Raw genomic sequence first — 26,254 nt, 5'->3', positions numbered from 1 at the left:
CTTGCTTTTATTAAACAGGGGGGAAAAAAATCAACACATTTTCCAAAGAGGCAGACATCCCAAGAGCTTTAGGGAAAACCAACTTAACATCCACTTGTTTGACAAAGCTTTTAGAATAAATGAGCAATTAGATTCTTAAAGTAGGACTAGAACATGAATGAGCTCTAGACCCCAATACAGGTATAAGCCAACAAATTAGGCACTGTTTTGCTTAATCGTTTTAGCTTTAACGTAAATATATATTATTTAGAATATTAGCATCTGAACTACATAATGACTTTATCATTTTACTTTAATTAAAACAAAAATTTCTGGAATCTCCAAGTAGTCTTTGAAGTTTTCCAATATGAACATATACTAACCCCTGTTCTTCACTACCTATCAAATGTGAAATAATTGTCACAATAGACCAACATTTTCATAAGATTTCTAACGCTTCTGGCACATAAAATATATATCTGTGTGACAACGTCATGATTATATACAAAAAATATTTAAAATATTCCTTGTGCAATTTAAGTTCTAAAGATTAAAAAAACACAAATGTCCCATGTTAATATTAAAATATTATGAGCTTCCCATAAATTTGACACTGATTTTGTAATTACATAAAGAACACACAAGAGAAGACTGGCACACTAAGTGATTCATCATTTAAATGAACTGTCAAACCAAATATACTTATTTGATATTCTTAGATTTCTAGATCATACTTTCAGCCAAAACACACTTTAATATAAACATTTCCAATTAAACTGTAACACTGAGGCAGCAAATGTCAGATCTATATTTGCCTATTTATCTGTCACACAAATCCAAGTCTCTGAATCTTAATTTATTCTTTTATCTAATTCCTACTGTAGAGATGTGTCAGCAAGTAAAATCAACAAAAGGTGACTATGTCCCACTTGAAAAAAAATGAAAGTCATCAACACCTTGTCTTAAAGTTCTAAAGCAGCATATTCAGCTTTTAAGGCAAAATAAGGCCAAAAATATTATAACTTATAAATTCTGTAATTCTTCTTTTGGCATTAAAAGCCACGGCACAAATTTTTACACTTTAATAGACAATATATTAGTGTACATCTGAATATACATTTGCCAACATTCTCCATCAGCATGACGTTGTTCTTTGCGGTAGAGGTGGGTAAGTGCATTAGGACAGGGCACTTAATTTAAGGGCCATCCTGGGCATCAGGGGACGTGGAATGGCTGAGTCTTGACCTTCCATTCACAGATATTGTATTTGATGGAACAGTAACCTAAGGGAAAGAAACATGTTTTGCACCCATCAGTTGAAAATGGGACAGCTATCTAATTTTCAGTTTTCAACAATTACCACATTTTAACTTCTGTATAATTGTAAATAATATTTAGTGTTTTGTATTCAATAAATCACAAATGATTAAATGTTCACTCTACCATAAAATTAAGAATGAGAGAGTTGTTATTTCCACAACAAACAAGTTAAATAACCCACTAACACATCTTAGTCTTCGCAAAATTACCAAATCAACTCAAAGGACAAGAGCACAAACAGACTGCAGGCCAAGCTGTTGAAGAACATTTTTTGCTAGATTAATTCTGGCTCCTCCAAAGCGCCGGGGAAAATGTAGAAATATAAAGTGGATTCCACAAATCAAAGACTTCGATTGCACTGATGGTAAACGTTACCTTGAAGTTCCCTCCCAGGCACCCCTGACTTCTAAGGAAATACAGCTTTGGCTTTTAAAAGGCTGTCATCTGAAGGGCTAAAAAGGTCAAATCCAAGAGTGTTATGCCAAAAGAATTGCAGAATGAAAAGTAGTTTTCTTCCTCCCAATAAATAAACTCCTAAATTACAAAATTCTATGGCAAAGTCTCCTATTTTCGAATGGTAAGTGAATGAAATCCACTAAGAATTTCCTAAGTAGCTTGACATTCTAACACTTAGAAGAATATTTTAAAAAATCATCTGGATTCTACATAGTAAACTGGCATAATATCTTGAAATATTATACATAAAATACAATATTTTAAGAAAAATGGTTACTGTCCAGATTATAATGTTTAGATTCTTAACCAAAGATTATCATCTTCTCACAAGAGAACTGATATACAAAAGGCCACAGATTTTGCCTTGCATCAAAATAAGTTCCTGAAAAGGAAAATAAAATGGGCAAATTCAGTTTGGATTTGATTTTCTTGTGCTTCATTCAAGGCTTTTTATGAAACAAAGACTGGTGATTGAAACAAATCAGCTTTCTTCACTGTCATAATGAACCCAGGATGGAGTCCAGCGGTCGAGACTAAAACAGCTAAAAGAAAAGCTGCCACCAGGGGAGGGAAAACTCCTGCATCTTGGTTAGTATTCACGTGGGATTCCTTTCCAAGTATGCCCAGCAAACAACAGACAGGTAACGACTTTTCATTATGTAACTTTGGTATGAAAAGTTTCAGTGTGGAGGGATTATTTTTGTAATTATTGCCAAAATTGCAGTGGTCATAATTCTTTGTAAGGAAAAGAGAGAAATTTTGTTTTAAGCAAAATTTAAGCATTTAAGAAACATACCGATGACTCTAATGCAAATAAAATATGTTTATATTGTAACACCATTTATAGAGTGGAAAAACCAAAATCTAGTTACATGTCCACCAATAAGGAGCAAATAAACTGTGGTTCATTCATATAGTCAAATACTCCGTAGTCCTAAAAAAAATAGTGTGTGTGTGTGTATAAGATGGAAAACTTCAAAGAGATATTTATGAATGGTTTACAGAGGATTTTATTTTTGTACAGAAAAATTAAATATGTTTATATACTACAAAAGTGGTCTGGAAGGTTTCACTGTAATCTATCACAAGCAATTACTTTGGGAGGGAAAATGGTATTTCGTTTAATATTTAAAAATTTGTATGCTAAACTTTCAAGCATGAGAAGACATTTTTATAGACTAGTCTATAAATTCTGTGAGGTCAGAAACCTTGTCTATTTTAATGCCACATTATACACATGTTTATTTTAGTGCCTGGCATGGTGTAGATCAATGAATATTTCTTGTATGGAATATGGTAACTTTTTATAAACATTTATAAAGTGAAAGAGTATTGCTTAAAATTTTCAAATAAACAATACTTATGATAAAGATTTTTTAAAGATTAAAAACTTTTAAGCATTAAAGAATTTGCTGATATGAGCATCTACTATTTGACTCTCAACTTTAAGTTTAAAGAATATCAGGAATCATCTCATAGCTTTCTTATACTTGTAAGGAGCATTTGCTATAAAACTCTCATTTATTAATACACATATGAAAAGAACTGCCAACCTGAAGCCCTGGGATTGTACATTTTTCCAAACAAGGAAATATAAGTAAAAAGCAGACCATTAAACAAATAAAAATGCCAGCAAGATTCTGGGTGACATACCCAGTCTTTTTCTTCCTACCAGGTTCTTATGGAGCCAAAGATAAATTTTACATTCTTAGGAAATGGTTAATATCAACTACTAAGTGGCATTTGACAGTTTATTTTCATAAACCTATTTTAAAAACCTATATTCTACTTGTAATAGTGTAATGGCCTTTAGTAACTGAAGCATCAACAGGAACCAAAAGTAGCCAGAAAGTTCTTGTATCAACACAAGTAAATGATTTTAATCTCTTATTCTCTGAAAAAAATTTGCTGATTCACATATAAATTTTAACACCAAATGCATTTTATAGAACAGCGAACTAGATATATTAAAACTTTCTATGAAGGCAAGACAGAACTCTGACTACATGGGGATCAAACGGGGTAAGGTGTGGAAAAAATCTTAAGAAATATGAGAGAGCATGGCATGTTCATGACTACATTTACGCTAGAGCAGTCAACTAGATAATTGTTCTAATGTGAACCAATTATTATAATGAAGGTTAATTATTCGGGTATGAACCGAGCCATAAGGCAGGTTGGTACCTGGAGTTAAACTGAGCATTTGGGTGCCAGAATACAGGCAAACCTGGAGCCAACTTTCTGATGAACAGTCTAAGCCCACTGTCAAAATCACGGAAGATTTTAGTTGGCACTATAACTGTTGTTCTATAAAAGAAACGTTAGAATTTAAAACAAACCAGGAGAAATGTTCAGTGCAGGATAGAAATATGGGACTTACGCAAATATCACAAGGAATTAGAGCCTTCTGGTGTCCATTTTTATTTCCTTTTGCAATATAATATTGTTTGAAATACAATACCTACACAGAAACTTAAACAACCCAATGGAAACAAATACAAACATATATAAAATCCACCACTCTGCCCAAGGGAATAGCTCCAGCTCCCTACTGATCTTGTCTTTATTTAAAATGTTGACATTTTCTTTATCACAGGTTTTTGCTTTCATTTAGACATTTAAAAAATCTTGCATTAAGATAACATTTATCTTGATTGCTTATTTTTTTAGTTTCCTCTTAAATTGTGTTGCCTGTCCTTCTCCTACAAACCCTCAGCAACGCCTTTTCTTTTCCTGTGGAAGTAACCCTAGCATGATTTCTATAATTACTTCCTTGCTTTTAAAAATAATTGCCACCTACGCATGCATCACTAAATAATATAATTTAGTTTTGCATGCCGTCAAACTTTACACATATATTTTTATAGGATTTTACCCTGTTGTGTTTAGGTGTATTTTGCCCAATTTATTGCTGTTTGATCATCTATTCTCTGAATATACTAATTATTCTGTTTTTGGATATTAATGTTATGTTTATTTGGAGCTATGACAAACAGCATTTCATCAATATTCCTGTAAGTATGTTCTGGTACATAATACACACCTTTTTAGGGTATAATTGAAGTGAAGATACTGATCATAGTGTGTGGATAATGTGAACTTCATTACACCCTATGTCCATTTTTAGTGCAAAAAAAGTGGATTATGTAAGGAATTTTCATTAAACAAAATTTAGGAACTGGCAGTATAAAGCCTCAAGGCTATTGATAATCTCCTACTGAAAGAGATAAAACTTAGACTTGTTGGAACCTCAAGTAATGACTTATAAACAGGATACAATTATAGGATCATCATTTAGGGCTTGCTTTCTATGCTGATTCACATCCAGCTCATTCTGGAAGCGAGGCGAGTTTTATAAGCGAAGAGACGGCCAACTCAGAGCCCGTACACAGCCCACAGCTGCTTGCCGGTACAGTTCTAAAAGGCCCTCCCAGCTCAACGCACTGTTGTCTGCAGTTAGTCCATCGGAACTGGTACTTGACCCAATGACTGCGGAAAAGGCACTGCAGTTGTGTTCTGTGCAGCCGCCTGATTCTCCTGCGGACCTGATGCGCCGTGGTCCTCAGGCCCAGCCTGTGCACACCCGGGAGGCAGAGGCTTCCTTTTATGCATTTTTGTATCCCCCGTATCTAGGGCAATGTTTAGTACTTTTGTGCTTACAAACTGCTTATCAAGTTTATTGAATTGAGAAAGCTTTACATCTTTTTAATGCTTATTTTTTTGAGAGAGAGAGAGAGAGAGAGAGAGAGAATATGAATATGGGGGAACAAGAGAACAAGCAGGGGAGGGACGGAGAAATGGAGACACAGAATGCGAAGCAGGCTCCACGCTCTGAGCTGTCAGCACAGCTGACCAGAATTGAGAAAGCTTTAGATCAGAAGTGACTGACTTGAAACTGAACCTTAATTTACAAGATTAGAAAGAGAACTATTTTCTTAAGGGAGAATGTACAACTTATTTGCATGGGCACATTTCCCCCACAAAAATATAAATGTCATGACCCCTGAAATACCAGTTACAGTATTCAAAACCACCAATTCTCCCCCCCTGCCTGGCACCTAAATTCAGATCCTATAAATACTTGACAAATTTCAAACCTAATCTCCTGAATTATTCCTTTATGTTTCCTCCACCCCTGACAGCAGGCAGTCCTTTGCCGTCTCGTTTGCCCGGATGGGAGCGCCAAGCCCTCCGTGACAACCGTCGTCACTCACGGCTCCACTGAAACACACTGAGGAAAATGGCGAGTACAGACAGGCGGCCGCGAAATGCCCTCCCCTCTTCTTTCTCTCTTTGCAGCATTCCTGTCCCTGTGCAGAGTTCATTTCTGTTGAGCTCAGTGCTTTGTTCAACAAGTCTCTTACTCTTCTCTAAATAGCCTCTAAAATGATTAGAGAAGGAATTCACAAAACGAAATGCCTAGGGAGTCAGGGGAATAATGAGCACTTTTCTTGTCTTGGGTGTTGAGGAACTTGCAACCAAGACAACTGAGGGGAGAACAAGAAAGACATTTAGGGAGACTGCGGCCTCGGGAAGTCCAAGTTTGGGCGCCAGGCTGCAGGCTTCACCATGTAGGTCTTCTCTGAGTGGACGAAAGCGACAGAGGGAGGAAACTCACCTACAAAGAATTCCCTGGGACGTTTCCTTGGCATTTGTCCCCCCAAGAAGTACACCTCCCTTCCTGAGGTTCTCCTACATCTCAGGGAGGAGCCAGCCACTGTGGCAGGGCCGTCGTAGACCAGACTCTCTGCCTTCAGTCCTCTACATTCTCCCTAGATTTTTTGTTTAACCTATAAAGCTACCTGGGCCCCTGCTCAGTCTCCCACATATGGTAGTTGACTTTGATCATTGTGGGAGCCAGGACTGAAAACCTGCACATTCCTATGACTAGTGCGGCTTTTCTGGAATACGGAAGGATTTTCTTTCTGAAAGAAGTTTTCTTACTATGCTAATATAATTTATTAAAATAAGAGTCCAGGGTACCTTCTACATATAGTTATATAATAATGAGCAAAACCCATGTTCTGCACCTGGCCCATGCTGTGGAAAATAGACCGGACATATTTTTAAGTATGTGTAAGACTCTGGACTCTTTCAGCTTATACTCAAAAATGACCCTTGACATCAAAGAGCAACTTCTGGCATACACCCTATTCAGATGCAAGAGCCAGAAAACAATTTCCTCTAAGTATTAGTTTGACAATGTTGAAAATAAACGTGGTGTCACCCATATGATAAAGAAAACTTACCCTTTTCAATTTGGCAGCAGCCTCTCCAGAACGAATTGCAGTCAGCAAACTCTGTCGGATCTGTTCTGGGTCAGAGCTTTGGAATGTTAAAGAACTTTGTCTCTTAAGAATGAATGATGGGCAGTCAGTTGGAGATGGTATTTGGGAATTCTGTTCATTATGTGCAGAGTTATGTCCCTATAAAAATAAATGCAAAATATTTATATGAATACCAAGTGAAGAATGGGCCATTAAGAAAATACATCATCTGTATATTCTTAAAGAATCACTATTTGCCACACTGGTGTTTTAGACATAGCTCTGCTGCCTTTCCCTGTGAGTTCTCTCTGCTGCCCGCGCTCAGCTGGAAGATAAGGGTACTACCTTCCCTTCTCTTCACCTTATAAGGCTAAGGAAGAAAAGTGGTACCTCTCTCCTTGCTTTACGAATATACTGGTAATTTTACTGTTCTTAAGTCAAATAATGCTGATTTCACGAATGGAATTGGCCAGAAGAGCCAAATAATAATAAAAAAATTCCACAGGCTAAAAAATAACACATTTTTATTGACAACATATTAGGTTTCCAAATTATTTTTGCCAGTACAAAATGGACAAATTGACAATTTTATAATGTTTGAATCTACCGTACCTTCTAATAAAAGAATATTAAGGACTATGCTACAGGTTAACAACTTATTTTGTGTTAATGGAAGTCACAGGAGCTAAGTGATAATTGTGTTTTCTTTATTTTGCCCATGGACTAAAAAATATTAGGAATTTCCAAATTTAAGAATCAAAATTTAATTAAACTTCTTAGGAAAGAATATGTAGTAACTGATTTAACTGAGAACTATTAGCAAATAATCTTTAGAACTGTCTTTTTTAAGCTGCCAAATATCTTTACAAAAGATGAGCTAAACAGAGCTTGGGCAATGACTCAAAAACTGTATTATCTAAATCAAGCTTCTGTTGTTTAGGAATAGTATTCCATTCTAAGAAGAAACACAGGCTTTGTTCCCAAGTAAGAATTAATCTCTAGATCATACATCTCTTCCTGACATTATAGCAAAGCTAAGAACATAAATGTGAAATATATGAAGAAATATTCTTCAAGATGAATACTGCTTTGAAATTATGGAAAAATCTTTACTTGGCAATATGGTTAATATTCTGTTACTCTAGGAATGCTTGAAAAAGTAATATAAAATACTTCTGGAACTGTCACACAAATCTGAAAGTATCTTTAAACACTATTAGGGTAAAAGTACACAAAATATTTTTTTTAAATTCCATGGGGATTATCATAATTCATACTATAAGTTCCATCCTTTCCTTTGACTATATTATTTGAATCTAGCAAATTATAGCACTTAGTTGACCTAACACTAAGTCAATAAATGCCCTTTTATGTAAATTATTAAGGTTAGATAATGCTTAAATGATATTTTAGTCTACATACATGTAACTGAAAAAGTTGACACTGAATTAATATGGGAAATTAAGAAAATTACATTTTGAAATTGAAAATTCTGATTTCAATTTAAATCATTTATATGCATCAATGTTTGGTAATTGAGGTTGAGTGTATGTGATAGAAAATATATAGCTGAGAAGTACTTGGTTATTATCTAGTCTTCAGGGCTTATGTTTCTGTATAATTAAAACTATTTTGCTATCATATAGAATTAGAGCAGAAAATAAAATGAAACAGAACATCTAGAAGAGTTATAAACAAATTGAGACACGCAAAACACAGGAAAATAGAATCAGAACTATAAACTAGTACAATATACAAATGTATGGCAAAGAAATTTTAAATTAAAATAGGGGTATCTGGATGGGTCAGTTGGTTAAGCATCTGACTTTGGCTCAGATAGTCATGATCTCACTGTTCGTGAGTTTGAGCCCTGGGTCAGGCTCTCTGCTAACAGCTCAGAGCCTGGAGCCTCCTTCGGATTCTGTGTCTCCTTTTCTCTCTGTTCCTCCCCCACTCACATTCTGTCCCTCTCTCTCAAAAATAAACATTAAAAAAATTTTTGTAAATAAAACATTTTTAACAATTAGAATATTTGCTAATGATACAATTATATAATGACCTTATAGTAATACCCAATCAAGTTATATGAATTATAACAATTCTGAGAGTAAATAATCAGATTTCATGTGTTACTACTCTTTTTGCCTATGGCAGCTTGCCATTAGATTACTACAAATTCAGAGTTAAATAACACACAAATATACCAACATGCTTGTTAACCCCCATCTAAATCATGTTGTATAAGAACCCCTGTTTTTTAAAAAGGTCATGTTACCTTATCACTCACAAATAGTTGTGGGATGCCCACAAACTGATTTACAGAAGGAACCTTCCCTTCTTCTGTGTCAGGTGGAGGTTGGGCGGCCCCCTCCCCGTGTGACACTGTGCGCACTTTGCTGAGAGACTGTGACCGTTTGACTACAGCGAGGGCAAACGGTGAGGGCGCAGAGCTCGAGTAAGGCCTCGGGGCACCAAAAGTTTTCAAAGTTTTCAGATTGAGTGCTGCTAATTGACTGGCAGGAAGAGAAGCAGGTCTCGGGGCTATGGGAGGCGGAGGGCTTTCAGTAGGCTTCTGGAGGCTGATGTTATCAGCGGTTTTAATCTGGGGCTGTGGTGTGGACGGAGTTGTTTTACTTAAGGGAGAAAGAGTTTGTTCTGGAGGAGGTATCGCATCCCTCTCCCCCTCTTTCTTTATTAGTTCTTTTGGAGTAGGGTTAGGGGCCGCATGCACACCCTTGGCAGCAGCAGATGTCACATAGTGACCTGAAACTCTTTTTTGCATCTGTAGGAAAAAAGTACTTGGTTTGGTCTGGGGATTTGAAACCCGAGATTTAAGTTTTGACTCCAAAATATTGTTTATATCTTCCAACTTCGGCACAAAAGGAGCTGCACCAGTGTCCCTTGTCATTCTGAGAGTAGGTTGCAGAGGACTCCCCATGGCAACGCGGGGTGAGCTCGCCACCCCGTGCACCTGACGCTCTGTTCTTGGGCTAGGCTGCAGTTCGAGGTCTGCCTGGGGCTCCTCTGGGCTGTTGGAAATAACAAGCTCTTCTGTTTGGATTGCAGTTTCTTTCACATTCTCACCAGTGTGCTTTTTCCCTAAAGTATGTATCTCGTGATCATCTTTATACTCAGTGGTTTCTGATTCCCAGTTCTTCAGGACCTCCCGGGATCTGGGAGGCACTACTGTGTAAGTAGTCGTTCCTGCTCTGGGTACGAGCTCCCTTGTGATCTCAGTCGAAGGTTTGGGCTTGGGATAACAGTCTTGTCTATAAAGTGGATAATTCTTTGTATAAGAAATAGTCGAGTTTTTATCAGTCCCATCTACAGGAGGCAAAAGGTCCTCATTACCATGTGCACAAATTGGATCTTTTATGGCGAGTTGGTTCTCTGAATGCACGTTTAAGGGGCCCCGACTCCTGAATTTCCTTGAGGCACCCACAGCAGAATCTTGGGGACTTAGAGATGAGTGCTGAGTTGATTTATTGTTACCTGGAGTTTGCACACTTTCATTAGCTTTGAAATTAGACAAATTCTGATCTTGGTGATTCCCCTCCAAAGTGTCAGAGGAAGGGGTCGTCTGAATTGCTGCATCTTGCATTTTTGTCTTTTCCTCACTGGGTTGATTCAGTTTTTGGTCTGGCACTAATGGTGCAGCGAGAGGACTGTCCTTGTAACTTTCAGCCGTATCAGTTTTTTGTGCCTGATAGTTTGATAGTCTGTCAACTCCCATGTCCACACTGTTATTTCTGGCAACACCTCCCACATTGATTTCTGTTATCCTCACTCCATTTTTCATATTCACTTCTGTGTTCATTGGGATGACAATTATTTCATTTTGATCTACTAAGGGGAAAAAATATTGTCAAGTTAAATGTATAAAAAAAGTAGAAAAATAAGCCTCAAGTTTCCAAATGTCTGCCTCCCCCAAACTGAAATAGGTTGATTTGAATTCTACAGGCAATTTTCAGCTCACTAATTATACAAAATAAAGTAATAGCATTAGCGGGGGAAAGCATGGGCTTTGGTACCACAGAAATCTGAGGCTAGAGCCTGGCGTGGCTGACTACAGGCTGTGTGGCCACAGCATGTTACCCAACCGCTTTGAGCCTCAGTTCGCTCTGGTGTAAAAAAAAAAAAAAAGGCAAAAAAATGTATTATATTTAAACATCATTTATGTAACATGCCAAATAGACGAGGATATTCCCCAGAACAAGCACTCCATAGAAGAGAGATACATTTCTCCTGATAGGCACGCTTCATATTTGAGTTATGTTAAGAATGACAATAGAAATTGACAGATTCCAAAATATGTTTTTCTTCCCCCCGCATTGTGATTGTCTTTTCCATAACCCCTAGTGTATTTATATTTCACACCTTACATCAAAACGGAAATAATCCCAGAGAATGTTATCAATTTTATTTAAGCCAAACAACAGAAACATTACTTTTAAGAGTTGAAGTAAAAACAAAATCTAAGTTGACTGGCTTGGTAACTAGGCATCCTTGGTAAAGACTTTGTTTTTAGTCATACTATGGGGCATTTCCGTTACATAAAAACAATCCTGTGGGTTTTAATTTTTCTCTGAGGGCAAAGATACCTATTCTCATGTCAGAGTCCAAGTAGAGAAAACAGCCTCTTCTCCCCTGCACTACTTTTCCTCTTACTTCTAATTCAGATCTCCTGAAAGCAAAAATCACTTGCCAGTGTCTAGGTTAACAAGCAACAGTTGCCAGGCGGCAACACAATGGCACAGAATTGGAATGAGGCATCTGGAAGGAAACACAGGTTTATGAGTGTGCACCATGTGCCTGGTCCTCAGGGAAATGGTTACTATATTGGGCGCCTGTAGTCAGACGCCCAGAAGAATCATTTCTCCCGAACGACTACTAGTCTTCATCTTCAAAATCATTATTGGCTTCCCCTTCCAGATATGGTAGTTCACACAAGTAAAGGGTGAGCCCTGGGAGTCAAATCATGAAAGGATGTCAAGTATTTCTCTATAGTTGTATCATTACTCACTTGTAAGATAAAGAACAATTTCACTGCCTAAAATGTCATAAGCTATTTTGAATAGTTCTGTTAGAAAAGAAAAATATGCATACAAAAAAATTGCGCGTTGTCAGGTAAATGTGTATACTTTAAGCTTATTTATGTATGGGGGTGGAGGGGAGGAACAGAGAGAGGGAGAGAGAGAGAATTCCAAACAGGCTTCACACTGTCAACACAGAGCTTGATATGGGGCTTGAACACACAAACTGTGAGATCGTGACCTGTACTGAAACCAAGAGCCGGACACTTAATCAACTGAGCCACAAAGATGCTCCTGTATACACACAACTTTTAAAAACACCTTCATATTGGGGCAACTGGGTGGCTTGGTCAGTTAAGCATCTAACACTTGATTTCAAGTCAGGTCATGATCATGTGGTCCGTGGGTTCGAGTCCTGCGTCAGACTGCGCTGACAGTGCAGAGCCTGCTTGGGATTCTCTCTCTCTCTCTCTCTGCCTGTTGCCCCCCTCCCGCTTTCTCTCAAAATAAATAAACTTAAAAAAATACTGGGGTACCTAGGTGGCTCAGTCGGCTAAGCATCCGACTTTGGCTCAGGTCATGATCTCATGTTCCGTGGGTTCGAGCCCCGCATCGGGTTCTGTGCTGGCAGCTCAGAGCCTGGAGCCTGTTTCAGATTCTGTGTCTCCCTCTCTCTCTCTCTGCCCCTCCCCTGCTCATGCTCTGTCTCTCTCTGCCTCGAAAACAAACCAAAAGAATTATGAAAATAAAAAAATACCTCAATATTTGTACACCGTACCCAACTGCATGATCTTTTGGTCATGGTAGTAAGATTTTCCATTATGTTGCAAGGTTCTTGTATTAAATATCTAATTTTGAAATGGAATTCATTTTTATTCTTCCTAAAAGATGCAACTGATTATCAGAATATTTATTATCTATACAAGTGATCTCTCGAAGACTAGTAATTGTTAACTTTTGTGAGGAAGGGCACATTTGATTAAAAAATCATTGAAAAGGCACATTTCTGCCTAGGTTCTTATTTAACTAGTTCACAAGTATTTTTACTGTCTACATGAAAAGTACTATTGTCAACACTGCTATGAGCACACAAGAATGTAAGAAATGTTCCCTGGCACCAGGACATGAATGTAAATGTACTTCCTTCTCCGTTATTTCTCGTTATCCTGTGAATATAGGTATAGCCCAGTTACACAATAGAAATATTTTCCAAGACAAAATAAATCAACATAAAAATATATTGTAAATTCAGTTCCATATAACAAGCCCTAACTGTTTTTGAACTCCAAATGTCTATTTTTCACATTTTGGTGGGTCCCACCTACTTGACTGTTTCCTATTTCTGAATTTGTCATCAGAAACTCACAGTTATTCCCAATGACAGGCCTGGAAACCTAGAATCACTTGTGAATTCAGTTGCTAATCCAGCTTCATACTAATAATGACACTAACCACATGTCAGTGACTGGTAGGCCATTTTCCAGTGATAGCCAGTAGAGGTTAAAGGTAGATTTTGTACTATCCTGTCCTTTCCCTACTCAAAATCGATACCAACATCTATAACACAAGTCATTTGACAAAAGGATGACTGAAACAAGTATACAGGATAGGTTAAAAAAAAAAAAAGAATAAAACTCCTTTAAGGATAATAGAAATTATTTTTAAAATCCCCTATATAATTCAATTTTTTAAAAGTGGGGGAAAATCCCACACAGAGTTGACAAAGCTTATTGCAAATCAAATGCAAATAGAAAAATATTATGACAGGGCACCTGAGTAGCTCAGTTGGTTAAGCATCCAACTTCAGCTCAGGTCATGATCTCACGGTTCATGGGTTCAAGCCTCACATTGGGCTCTGTGCTGGTAGCTCAGATCCTGGAGCCTGCTTCTGATCCCAGCTCTCCCTCTCTCTCTGCCCCTCCCCCACTTGCTGTCTGCCACTCTTTCTCTCTCTCTCTCTTAAGAATAAATATTAAAAATATTTTTAAAAATTAAAGAAAAATATTATTACAGAAATATACCTGTGACTCTAGCACTAAGTTGATGCCAAAATCTTAGCAAAAAATGACTTAATTTGATCATTTTAAAAAGAAGAAAGCATCTCGATAAGCATCTCACTAAAAACTCTACTGGCCATCCAGTGAATGCTGTGAGAAACTAAATCAAGAGGTAAAAGATGGGGAAAGTATATACTTTTAGAACTTCTCAGTATTCTATCTTAGGATGGAAATGACCATGGGGAAAATGAAGCAGAGACTTATCCAAATTAACCAATACATGGGGAGCCTGGGTGGCTCAGTTGGTTAAGCATCCAACTTCAGCTTAGGTCATGATCTTACAGTCTGTGAGTTCAAGCCCTGTGTCAGGCTCTGTGCTGACAGCTCAGAGACTGAGGCCTGCTTTGGATTCTGTGTGTGTCTCTCTCTCTGCCCCTCCCCCACTTACACTCTGTCTCTCAAAAATGAATGTTAAAAATTTTTCAAAAACAGCAACAAATTAACCAACACATACCACAGAGGTAAAACTCTATCCATTTGTTTGTGATGCTGGGATAACCCACATTTTATCTGAATATGAATTTATATACATCCCTATGTTTTCTAAGAATCTTCACCCAGTTTTGTATATAACAGACCAGACTATGAAAATTCAAGCCCCAATTCCCCCGTATTTTCTTAAAATACCACCGTGCACTCCTTGCATCTTATGTTTGTTTAGTATCATTCTTCTGAAATTCAATGTTAAGTATATATCTTCCTTAACTTATGATGGAGTTACTTCCTAATAAACCCATCATAACTTGAAAATATCATTAAGTCAAATGCATTTAATACATCCAAGCTACTGAATGTCACAGCTTAGCCTATACTACGTTAAATGTGCTCAAAACTCATTAGCCTACAGTTGGGCAAGATCACCTCTCACTTTATAATAAAGTGTTGAATATGTCATGTAGTATATTAAATGCAGGACTGAAAATGAAGGCCAGAACGGCTGCAGGTGGAGGGCTGTTTGCCCCCAGGGGGCTGACTGGGGCTGCAGCGGACGCCGCCTGCATCATGAGAGTGTAGCACATGGCACATTGCCAAGGGAATACCCAAATTCAGAATCCAAAGTACAGTTTCTGTTGGATGCGTATCACTTTTGCACCATTGTAAAGTCAAAAAATCTGAAGTCAATGACTGTATATATTCTAACACTATCTCAGTATTCTACTAGGTGCTATGAGGGATTTAAAGTATTGGATATAATTTCTCTGATTCAAAAGACTGTCCAAGCTGGTTGAGCAGTCAAGACCAGAGAAATACATGGCTTGTAGTAATCAAGTAACAAAGTAAGTGAAGCAGCAGGATTTGGATAATAGTTGAATGGGTGAAGTCAGGTTGGAAAATTATAGTCTTTGCAAAGAAAAAAAAATGAGCATAGCCCTAAAGATAGAACTGAGTGAAATATAACAAAGAGATGAAACTTTCTTTATTGAGGGATAGAGAATACTGGTAAGTAATATTACAGAATTAGATGGTTTCAACCTTAAAAATCAGGCAGACAAGTTTCACCCACGTAAAAGCAACTTGAGTATGAAGTAAAACAGGCTTTGACTCAGGAGTTGGTATAAAGAAATAAGAGAAATACATCACAAGTAAATGCATAGAGAACACATTTTTAAGATCCAAAATCTAGGTTAAATAATCTCTAAGATTTAACAACAAAAGTAGTTCACATAATGGTAAATGGCACATTAGAGTAACACTGAGTTCAAATCCAAGGTCCACAACTTACTAATTATGGGAACTCAAATGAATTATATAATATTTTTGTGGCTCAATCATCTGTAAAGTGGGACTAAAAATAAAACCCATAAATAAGTTAATACACAAGATCAAATGAGTTGAATATATATAAAGTATGAAGAATGGCCCTTTGGCACATAGTTAGTGCTACGGAAATGTTGGCTATTAGTGTTTGTAGAACTCACCACTTTCCTGGTTTGAGCCCAATGACTTCAAGTTTCTTACGCTGTCGACTACCCTCTCTTCATTGTTTGCATTATTTACCATAATGTGTGGTCCTCTGCAAAATAGGATATTGTATGTTATTGATACTACTTAAACACACACATACACACACACACACACACCAGATGAGAAATCAGGCAATAATTTTCAAAGACAGATGGATTGAAATAAGCATCTTTTTTTTTTCCCCTGCCAAATACTGGAAATTTAGTAGCAAAGAAAAAAAAATCCAACTGAGAGGAAATGCTGCTATGAACCATTAGCTTTCATAGAGTGATCCTATTACAAAGAAAGATCTAAGAAGCTTGGTGAAATGAACACTTTTCCAAAAACAGTCTCTTTTTATTATTATTGATTGTTTGTCTTTTAAGGAAAAAGGAAACTAAATTAAACATTTTAGTCTTACATCTGCCAAGGCAAGTTCTGGCAAATCAGGATGTGGACTGACCTCACTGGGATTTCTTAGTGATAGAAGGGTTTAATTTGGAGACAATCCCATGCAAATTATGGTGAAACTTTGATAAAGAAGGTTTATTTTGCCTACTTGATTCATCTTTATTCATGATTTGGCATTTCTAACACAATACAAGTATACTGTAGTATAGATTTCAATTTCTAGGATCAAGTGGCAAATGCACTTTCTTCATCATGAAGTTGACTGTAAAAATATTAGTAACGTAACATACTCTAATATGCAGAATTGTTTTATATATCAGTGAAAATCTTGGAGGAGCATTCACTATTAAAAATGAAATGTTTCATTTATATCAAACAGATAATAGGTGAAATTCATAGGATACAAACAAACACTTTTATATTTGAGTCATACATATTAACTACATGTTATGGTTTATCTGACACAGGGATACCAGAACTGTCAAACTTTCATTTTATTGAAAAATAAAACATGCAAATAGATACTTTTTTTCAGAAGTTTTATTTATTCAATATTTTTTTAATGTTTATTTTTGAGAGACAGCATGAACAGGGGAGGGACAGAGAGAGACATAGAATCTGAAACAGGCTTCCGGCTATGAGCTGTCAGTACAGAGCCTGACGTGGGGCTTGAATTCATGAACCACGAATTCATGATCTGAGCCAAAGTCAGACGTTCAACCGACTGAGCCACCCAGGTGCCCCAAATGCTTATTTATTTTTGGAAAAAAAAAGTTTAAGCAGGGGAGAGGCAGAGAGACAGGGAGAGAGAGAGAATCCCAAGCAGGCTCCATGCTGCCAGCACGAGGCTCGATCCCACAAATGTGAGATCATAACCTGAGCTGAAATCAAGACTTGGTCGCTCAATGAACTGAGCCACCCAGGAGCCTCACTCAAATAGATCCTTTATTAATAAATATTCTTAAAATGATGGTGAAATAAACAGAGTCTAAACTAAAGGAACTACCATATTTGTGTTTAAAATATCGACCTATAATTCAAAAACTAGTATTAATTAAATCATAAACCAACACTTCTGGCGCACAAACTACTTACTGTCCATCTGTGTTTCTAGCTTCTTGTTTTTCTTCTTTGGAGTTTTGTGAGGAGTCTCCAGTAACATTGCCAAGGGCTGAGTTAGGATCATTTTTCAGTGTATTTACTGTATCAGTAGATCCAAAAGGAATATCTTGTGACTTCAGAGAAATCTTTTCAGCCTCATCTTTAGGCACTTCACTCAGTTCTTCCTTTTCATCTATCTCTTCAAGGCTATGATCAGAGCTAATTCCAGCTACAAAGAAATGAAGATATAATCCTAAATATTAATTTGCCCCATTCATCCTATGCAATCCTAGCAAGAAAGGAGTTTTTTAAAATAATAAGTAGTTGGACTCTTTTAAGTGCTGGTCCAAAACTAATAGTGAAATACTTTTATAATAGTGAAAAATCAAATTAACATAATCAGATTATCTCAAACACATACAATTCTAAAAATAATATGCTATCATGCTAACTTTTACTCATGGTAGAAAAATAAATTATCTAAACTCAAACTTCAAGTTATATATCTGAAAGATACCTATATATTTTTGAATTTAAATGATGTTACATTCATGCAATAGTTTTAAATGTAAATGAAAAGAACATGAGATTTTTATATTGTCTACAAGTGCACTTAAAAAACTTGACTCCACAGTTATCAGTGCTCGCTACAACGGAGAGTCAGTATGAGCCCCTCTTAAAAATACTGATTTTTTTTTTTTAACCTGTTCTACACCGATTAAATCAGAATCTCTGAAGGAGGGGACCAAAATGTTTAAAGTTCCTGAGGTGATTCTAATAAAAACGAAGGTTAAAACCCACTGCCTTAGATGCTCAATATAATTTTTGAAAATACAAATAAGTATTATACAATGAAAATTATTCTCACCGAGTTTGAGTCTGAGAAGCAACTTCCTTGAACAGGTTTTTCCTATATATTATCAGAAAGCATAACACGCATACAAGCAGATCTGCATACTCATGTTTCCTTTTTTTGTTGTTCATCTAATATAAATGGAAGCATACTACACCTGATGTTTTTCACTGTTTCTCCAGTTAACTATATCTGAAAAATCACCCCATATCAATATATGTGTGCGTGTGCGATTCTTCTCAAAAGCTGTGGCTAGTACTTCATTTGTATAAAATGTGTTTTATCATTATTCCTTAAGCACCAACAACAAGTGGCCAACAGGCTAAAAGAGGAGACAGACTAACCAGTGCCCACACTAGCTGTGAAAGTTAATTTAATCTAAAGAACAAGGTTCTGAATCTTCGTTTATTTAAATATAATTTAACACTTCCATTTACATAATAGCAAGTGAAAAAAGTTTAATTTTACCACAATAGACGAAGGGAGGAAAGGTGGCATAGCATTGGATTATAGTGATCAGCACAGCCACAAAATTTAATAAAAACTTCAACATAGTAGAAGAATATTTAAAGTACTTAAAATGTATGTCTTTAATTTTATCTCTAGGTGTATCAACAGAAAAATTTGCTGAGGGAGGGAAGGAAGGAGGGAGGGAGAGAGAATCCCAAGCAGGCACCACTCTGTCAGCACAGAGCCTGAGGTGGGGCTCTGACTCACAAACTGAGATCATGACCTGAGCTGAAATCAAGAGTTGGATGCTTAACTGACTGAACCACCCAGGTGCCCCAAATATGGAGACTTTTAATGATAGTTTTGTTGTAAATTTAAAAAAAAAGATTACTCAACAGAAAAAAAAATTAAGGGATTTGAATTTTTAAAAAAATATATTTTGACAAATATTGTTTTATTATGATTTAGAAAAGAGTCATTATGATACCAATGCACAAATACTATGTATGTAAAACAGCATATCATATCTGTGTAGTAAGTATATTTACATAATTTGAAAACTGTATATTGAGAAAATGAAAGGCTGTTCTGATTTAGAGGCAAATGTGTTTTATAAATGTCTCCTTGGCATATAATAAGCTCCTTTGCAAATTAGATTAACTGAGGTAACATTTAGCAAATTATTGATTGTATCTCTATTTCTCTCTTGCCCATCAAAAGTTATTTCATATAACTTTTCTTTAAGTATGGGGCCCCCTCAATGAGAATCAGATCTCAGTTAATTAAAGTATAAAGAATGAGTAACGTGTTTCAAAAACCTTCTCTATTTTTATGAAATTTTATAACTTGCTAGTCATAAGCATCATATGGGCTTGCTTAAATATATATGTTTTTTAATAGCTTGAGGAGAATTCTTGCTCTTAAAAGTCTTAGGAAAGGCAGTGATTCTTTTTAAAAAATTCTAATTATCTGAAAGAACTTTCAGAGTTGCTTGGTTGACTAGCACAAATTTCCCCAAGCTTTGAAAAATAAAACATCAAGTTTGTTTTGTGTTAACAGACTTATATGAATCAGGCCACATTTTAGGACTATAATAGAAAAAAACTGGGTAAGGGCTGTGAACAATGAATACATTTTGCAAATACTGTAGCACAACTACTGTATTTCAGCTTCATAGGTTCTAATGGAAGAATATTCACTTTCAAAGAATACAGTGTTCAAAATCTTTGTGAAGTTTTAAGATCTAACAACTTCCAAAGTATAAATGTTTAAAAAAAATTACAGAAGTCATTGTTTTAAAGTTTAATTACTGCATTTTTACCTTCACTTAGCTTTATTTGAATATTTTTCATCTTAAGTTTTTCATTCCCTCTAAAGAAAGCAAAACTGAAACAAAATATACATTTCAAAAATTCTTTAAAATTCACAAAATGTAATATGTGTAAATGAAATTTAAATACTAAGCTTTCACAAGACATTTTTGTTAAGTTTGTAGCATTTTACTTTTAAATTATTAAAGCTTATAGATGCACCTGGGTGGCTCAATCAGTTAAGCATCTGACCCTTGGTTTCAGTTCAGGTCATGTGGGGCCATGTGGATTTGAGCCTTGCCTCTGTGCTGACAGAGTGGAGCCTGCTTGAGACTCTCCCTCCCCCTCTCTCTGCCCCTCCCCTACTCACACTGTCTGTCTCTCTCAAAAAATAAATAAATCTTAAAAAATTATTAAAGCTTATAATTTCACTGAGACTTTTGAGATACTTTGCATATTTTTCCTGGGAAATGATTGAAATGGCAAAATAAACAAATTATCTCCTTTGCTAAAATAAAGTCATATTACATCCATTCACGTGAACTACTTTTTTTTTTATTCACTCATTCAAAAAATGCTCACTTTGTCAGACACTAATGCAGCTGCTGCCAGAGTAGTTTTCTTTCTTTTTTAGAAAATGAGATACAATTTACCTTCAGTAAAATTCATGGTTTTGGTGATCCATTTTGGAATGCTTCATTTTGATAATGAAAATACCATATAGTTATATATAGATATATGGTTGAGGGACCAGCACCACAATCAAGACACAGAACAAGTCCATCACATCCAAAATCCGCCATCCCCTCCCACAACCCTAGACCCTGGCAGCTATTATCCCCCTAGAGCTTTGCCCTTGCAAGAGTGTCCTAATAATGAACTCATACAACATCTAGCTCATTTTTGGCAATTATGAATAAAAATCCCACAATAATTCACATGTATGTTTTTGTGAGCAGAAAGGTTTTCATTTTTCTTGGAAAATACCTAGGAGTGGGATTTCTGGGTTATATAGAAAACCAGTGTTTAAATTTTATTTTTAAAAACCTGCCAAAGTATTTTCCAAACTGGCCACACAATTCTGCAATGACTATAAGCAGTATGTGATAATATATTAATTTTAAATAAGGACCCATTCTGAGTTTATAAAAATTAAACAAAATTATTTGTGATGAAATTCAAATATTACCTAAAACTATAAATTTTTGCCATCTGATAACAATAACTCCAATAGTTTACTTTAAAAATCCCAGTCAAAAGCAATACTACAGAAAATAAGCCATGCCTGGATAACAAGAGTAGTTCAAGAAAGAAAAAAATGTATATATTCTTTTATGTTCATACAGTTACACATTGAAAACAACAGCGTTTAAAGAGTTTTGTCAAAAAAGCAGAGAGCCAAATAGCAGAAAAGCTGGAATCTCCCAAAGCCACTTATTTTATTCATCTTACACCCTGCATTATTCATCTCTATGGTCAGGGAAAACATCAAACTCTAAACCTGTAATAGAATTTCAAGTGAAAAGGGGAAACTACTATTTCTTTGAGACATTTTTATACACGGAATGACCAAGTAACCAAATTTGTCGTTGGTGACATCCGACTCTGCGTTAAACAAAGCGCCAAGCGGGAAGGCCTGGCCACCTACGTGTCAGAGCCGCTGCGGCCGCCTCGGGCGATCCAAGGCACTCCGAGAGAGGGGCTTCTTCCGGCAGTTTGGGCACAGGGCACTGTTCATGACTGGAGAGCCCGGGGCCAAGGGCGGCTTCTGCCAAAGAAGCAAAATCTGTGGAAATGGCACTTAGACAACAGAATTAAGGCAAGCAGACAACGAGAAGCATTTCGAAGAAATCAGATTTGTTAGCTCACAATTATCCGTGCATTAATCAAGAAGAGATAACTAGGAAAAAAAAAAAAAAGACAAAGAGAAAGATCAAGCAAAGTCTGAATAGCATTCACATATTTTTTCTAATACTTCTGAATCTTCTCATTTCACTTATGTAATCTGATATTAATACATTTCCTTAATGGAACAAAACAGTATCATTGATATTATTCAGGGTAGGACTTAAGAAAAATCATGATTAGTTATATAATGATAATATTTTTAATCACAGAGGACAGGAGAATTCTTACATCTGTCAAAACCTCAAATTCCTAAAAGTAAGCTAAGGATTAATGATTTAGGAGAATTTGGGTGTGCCTTAGTTTTTCTAGTGTTTATGAATATTAATTATAAAAATTAGGGTTATACTGAGTAATTTTCTTACCTATAAAATTATCCCCATGCTAAAGTACTAGCAATAATATTCTATTTTTGGTTAGAAATTAATCTGTCATATTCATTTGTATCTAACTTTAAGAATTATTATATTTATTCTTATAAATTCTTATAGCTACTAAATAGCTATTATTAAAATATTAGGAAATAGTGCTAAATCTAATTATTTTATTTTTACTGGCATTTCATTTATTTGGGGAATCCAAAATGAGACCATATAATATTTCATGATGACAAATTTTTTACCACTAAATGATGACATCATGTATATGTCGAATTCACAACTAGGACAGTTGTGTAAAGAATGGTACTTTATACTTTGGTGTCAGTTTTCTTCTGAACACGCTAAAGTATATTCCTAACTAAAATGTGTCATTTGTTTTGGGAAGGACATTGATAAATGGTAACCTGACACCGCATAAGGAGAGTTCTTTTTTTTTTTATAATAGTTTATTGTCAAATTAGTTTCCATATAACACCCAGTGCTTCTCCCCACAAGTGCCCCCACCATGACCATCACCCCCTCCCCCTTCAGTCCATGGATCGTCTCCAGTATGCAGTAGTCTCCCTTGATCTGTGTCCCTCGCTCTTCCCCGCTCTCTTTCCCCCTTCCTCTCCCCATGGTCCCCTGCCAGGTCTCTTGCATAAGGAGAGTTCTTAAGGTCTCATTACAGAACTGAGTCTTGAGTTCTGCCAGTTTCATACTCAGCCCAGGGTGGAAAAGTTTTCACTTCCTAATATAATATTTGGGAAGTAGAGTCAAAGCACCTGCCTCTCTTTCACAGAGTTTATAACTAGATTCCTTCCTCCGCTGTCACGAAAGATCTTTGTCAGGACCACATGACTGGGCCAACGGTGCCCTCCCTGGGCTGGACGGCCCCTTGGGGGAGCTGGCTTCCTCGGCACTGTCTGGAGGAACCGCACGTCCGCCTGCAGGACTCAGGACAGAAGCAGCACCCCTTACACACACTCACACTCACAAATGGAACAAGTCCTTAGAAGGTTAAGTTCATTATTATTTTTCTATAATTTAGGAAGAGAGAGCCCTAACTTTGTTAGAAGCCATTTCTCTACCCAGCTTTGATACAGCTAACACCTCCTACCAGTAGTCAGCCCTGGGATGAGCGTGTCCTTCTGAACAGATGCACAAGGGCTCGCATGCTCAATTTTAGGATCAGGGAGCTGTGCAAGTTTTTTTCATTTTATCCTGTGATCTTGCAGATTTTAAAAAGGTAGTTAAGTAAGAATAATCAGGGACTATCTAAATATTATCAAAATTTATTAAAAGCCTATGTTTAAGTATTCTCTTTTAACAAAAAGACCTGATTTATAACCTATATCACTTTCCTGTCTGTGTTAAACAAGACCCAACACACATGTAATGTTAACAGGAAAAGCAACGTTACCAGTCACATGATCGGTGTCATCACTTTGATGCAGGGGCATTTTGGAGGGTGGGGAAGGTGCTTTTCGCTTTGTCCTTTTCAAAGATGAATTGCCAACAGATGTACTACTGAGCTGCAGTGAGCCGGTCCTCACTATGCCTGCTCCACAGGGACTCTGGGAAACAAAAGGACCAGACACAATCTCTATTTAGAAATTAACAGCAAACTTCAGGAAGACATTGGCCTTTATGTCAAATGCATCACATTCAAGAAACGTTATAGAGCATCTGCCATGTGCCAGAAGCAGAGCTAGGAGACGGGTACGTAAAGTAAAATAAACTATGGTCCTTCTCAAGAAACAGGCTCGGTTGGGAGGGCATACAAACCACCAATTATGATGTGGAGTACTCAGAAGCATAATAGTTAAAAAGTAGCTTCCAAAGAAAAATACAAAGAAAATATTGGATATAAAGTAAGAGCTAAAAAGGAAAGAATATCTGTACATTAAAATAGCTGGCTTGATTAATCCATTTTTTTCTAGTACTAATGTATTAATGATAAACATCTCAAAAATTTATGTCTACCCAAGGCAAGGTCATTTGAGGTCACCGACTCTCTACACAGCCAGTGGCTGAGGCTCACACTCACAGCATGTGACTGTCAGCAGACCCTAAGACAGTCAGTTCTGCCTTAGCAGGCTGCCGGGTGCCTCCTGGCTCACTGCCACATCATCTCACTCTTTCCAACTAACCTGCTTAAAAGAGCGGCTCATAGTTTTTTGTCTCCAATTTCTGTCTCCCAACCAGGAGACACCAACCAGGTATTTCCGACTTTGGATCCATTAAAACCATTCCCATCAAAGTCATCAAGGACCTCCACCACGACTAAACTAGTGGTTAATTCTTAGAACTCATTTATTTGACGTGTTAGCATTCAACAAAGTTGATCACCCTCTTACAATCCTCTTTTTCTTAATTCCAGATTACTACATTCCTGTTTTGCATAGATCCCAACACTCTGCCTTCCTTTAGAGTTCTTTTTCATCTCAGGCCTTGGATACATTTTCTTCAGCCTCTGGGTTCACTCTATTGGTAATCTCCTCAATTCCCTTGAATTTATGTATTATTCATATGCCAATTAAGTCCAAACTTACATCTCCATCCTGGACCTCTATCTGATCTGCACTTAATGTCTAAGGTGATTTCAAACATGGCATGTCTAGAACTGAGATCCTGATAATCCCTCTTTTCCACTGTCCTGTCAAAAATAATCCTGTTCTCACAGTCTCTGTTTTAATAAAGAGCAAGTCATTCCTCCAGCTATTCAGGCCAGTAACTTTGGAGTCATCCGCATCCCTCCCTCTCACACTCCACATGAAGTCCATCCTGTTGGTTCATCCAGTTTGACTGCCACCACATAGTCTGAATTATCGTCAAGAACCCCCCATCGGGACTCTGCTTCCATATGGCTTCCCTACAGTCCTTTCCCAACATACCAGCAAAAGGATCATATTAAAACTTGAGTTCGATTAGGTCACTGTTCAAGACCAAGTAATGTTTTCCCAGTTGGCACAGAAGGGCCAAAGTCCTTGTGATGACTTCTAAGGTGGTGAACCACCTGGCCCTTAGATCTCTTTGGCTACCTTCACCTCTACAGGTGGAATGACTCATGCCCCTGCAGACACACTGGCCTTCACGCTGCTCAAGTGTGCGGGAGTGTCCCCACCTTGGGCGGCTGCCCTGGCTGTTCCCTGTGCCTGCAATGCTCTTCTGATGACTAGATGCCGTACTATGTCCTCATTTTCTTCAGGTTATTTCTCAAATGCCAGCTTTTCAATGAGATCCTCCCCCTATATTTATCCCTTTTCCCAGCTTGATCTTTATGATCAGCATTTAGTAGCTCTCAACATACCAGCTAGTTGCCTTATTCACCTTGTTTATTGCTTGCTTCCACTAGAGTTGAGTGTAAGAGGAGGGATTTTCTTTCTGTTTTGCTCACTGCCATATATGCAGAACATCTGGCCCATAGAAGTCTCTCAATACATATTTGTTGAGTGAATGAAGGAATGAAATACTGTCATTTCCATTTGTAAATAAGAGCCTTTAAAGCATGTAAAGCCTGAGCCATTCCAATCTTTAGACAATGCAAGTGCACCTAACAGAAGGGAACGAGTTCATTAGATGCCTTTCATCTTTATGCCTGTGGCACACCAAGGAAAATGTAGCAAATTTTACTATTTTGTATTTCATAATATGGCTGTCAGAGAAGAAAGAAAAAAGAAACGTTTGAGTCGGTTGTCATCATGTCAGTTGTGCTAGGTACTAAAAGGGAGTCCTCTCACAGGGACAGAACACAGTTAGGTCCACAGTGGCAGGCACCTGATGGAACACATGTCCGAGGTTAACAG

General features: G+C 37.0%; 1 protein-coding gene across 1 annotated transcript in view; it reads right to left on the bottom strand.

Moving 5' to 3' along the window:
• Positions 1-553: 553 nt before the first annotated feature.
• The window catches only part of COBLL1 (cordon-bleu WH2 repeat protein like 1), a 66,463-nt gene continuing 40,762 nt past the window's right edge, over positions 554-26,254 (bottom strand). Inside the window, exons 8-14 of the mRNA XM_029933314.1 lie at positions 23,869-24,022; positions 21,830-21,949; positions 17,563-17,797; positions 16,032-16,126; positions 9,298-10,868; positions 7,005-7,181; positions 554-1,262 (exon numbers count right to left, since the gene is read on the bottom strand). Coding sequence (XP_029789174.1) covers positions 1,176-1,262; positions 7,005-7,181; positions 9,298-10,868; positions 16,032-16,126; positions 17,563-17,797; positions 21,830-21,949; positions 23,869-24,022 — 2,439 coding nt within the window. The 3' untranslated portion in view covers positions 554-1,175. The remainder of the gene's footprint in view (positions 1,263-7,004; positions 7,182-9,297; positions 10,869-16,031; positions 16,127-17,562; positions 17,798-21,829; positions 21,950-23,868; positions 24,023-26,254) is intronic.

This window comes from Suricata suricatta, chromosome 3, assembly GCF_006229205.1.
Source record: "Suricata suricatta isolate VVHF042 chromosome 3, meerkat_22Aug2017_6uvM2_HiC, whole genome shotgun sequence".
Taxonomy (NCBI): Eukaryota; Metazoa; Chordata; class Mammalia; order Carnivora; family Herpestidae; genus Suricata; species Suricata suricatta.
Note: the sequence above shows the minus strand (reverse complement) of the source record. Positions and strands in the feature narration are given on the sequence as shown.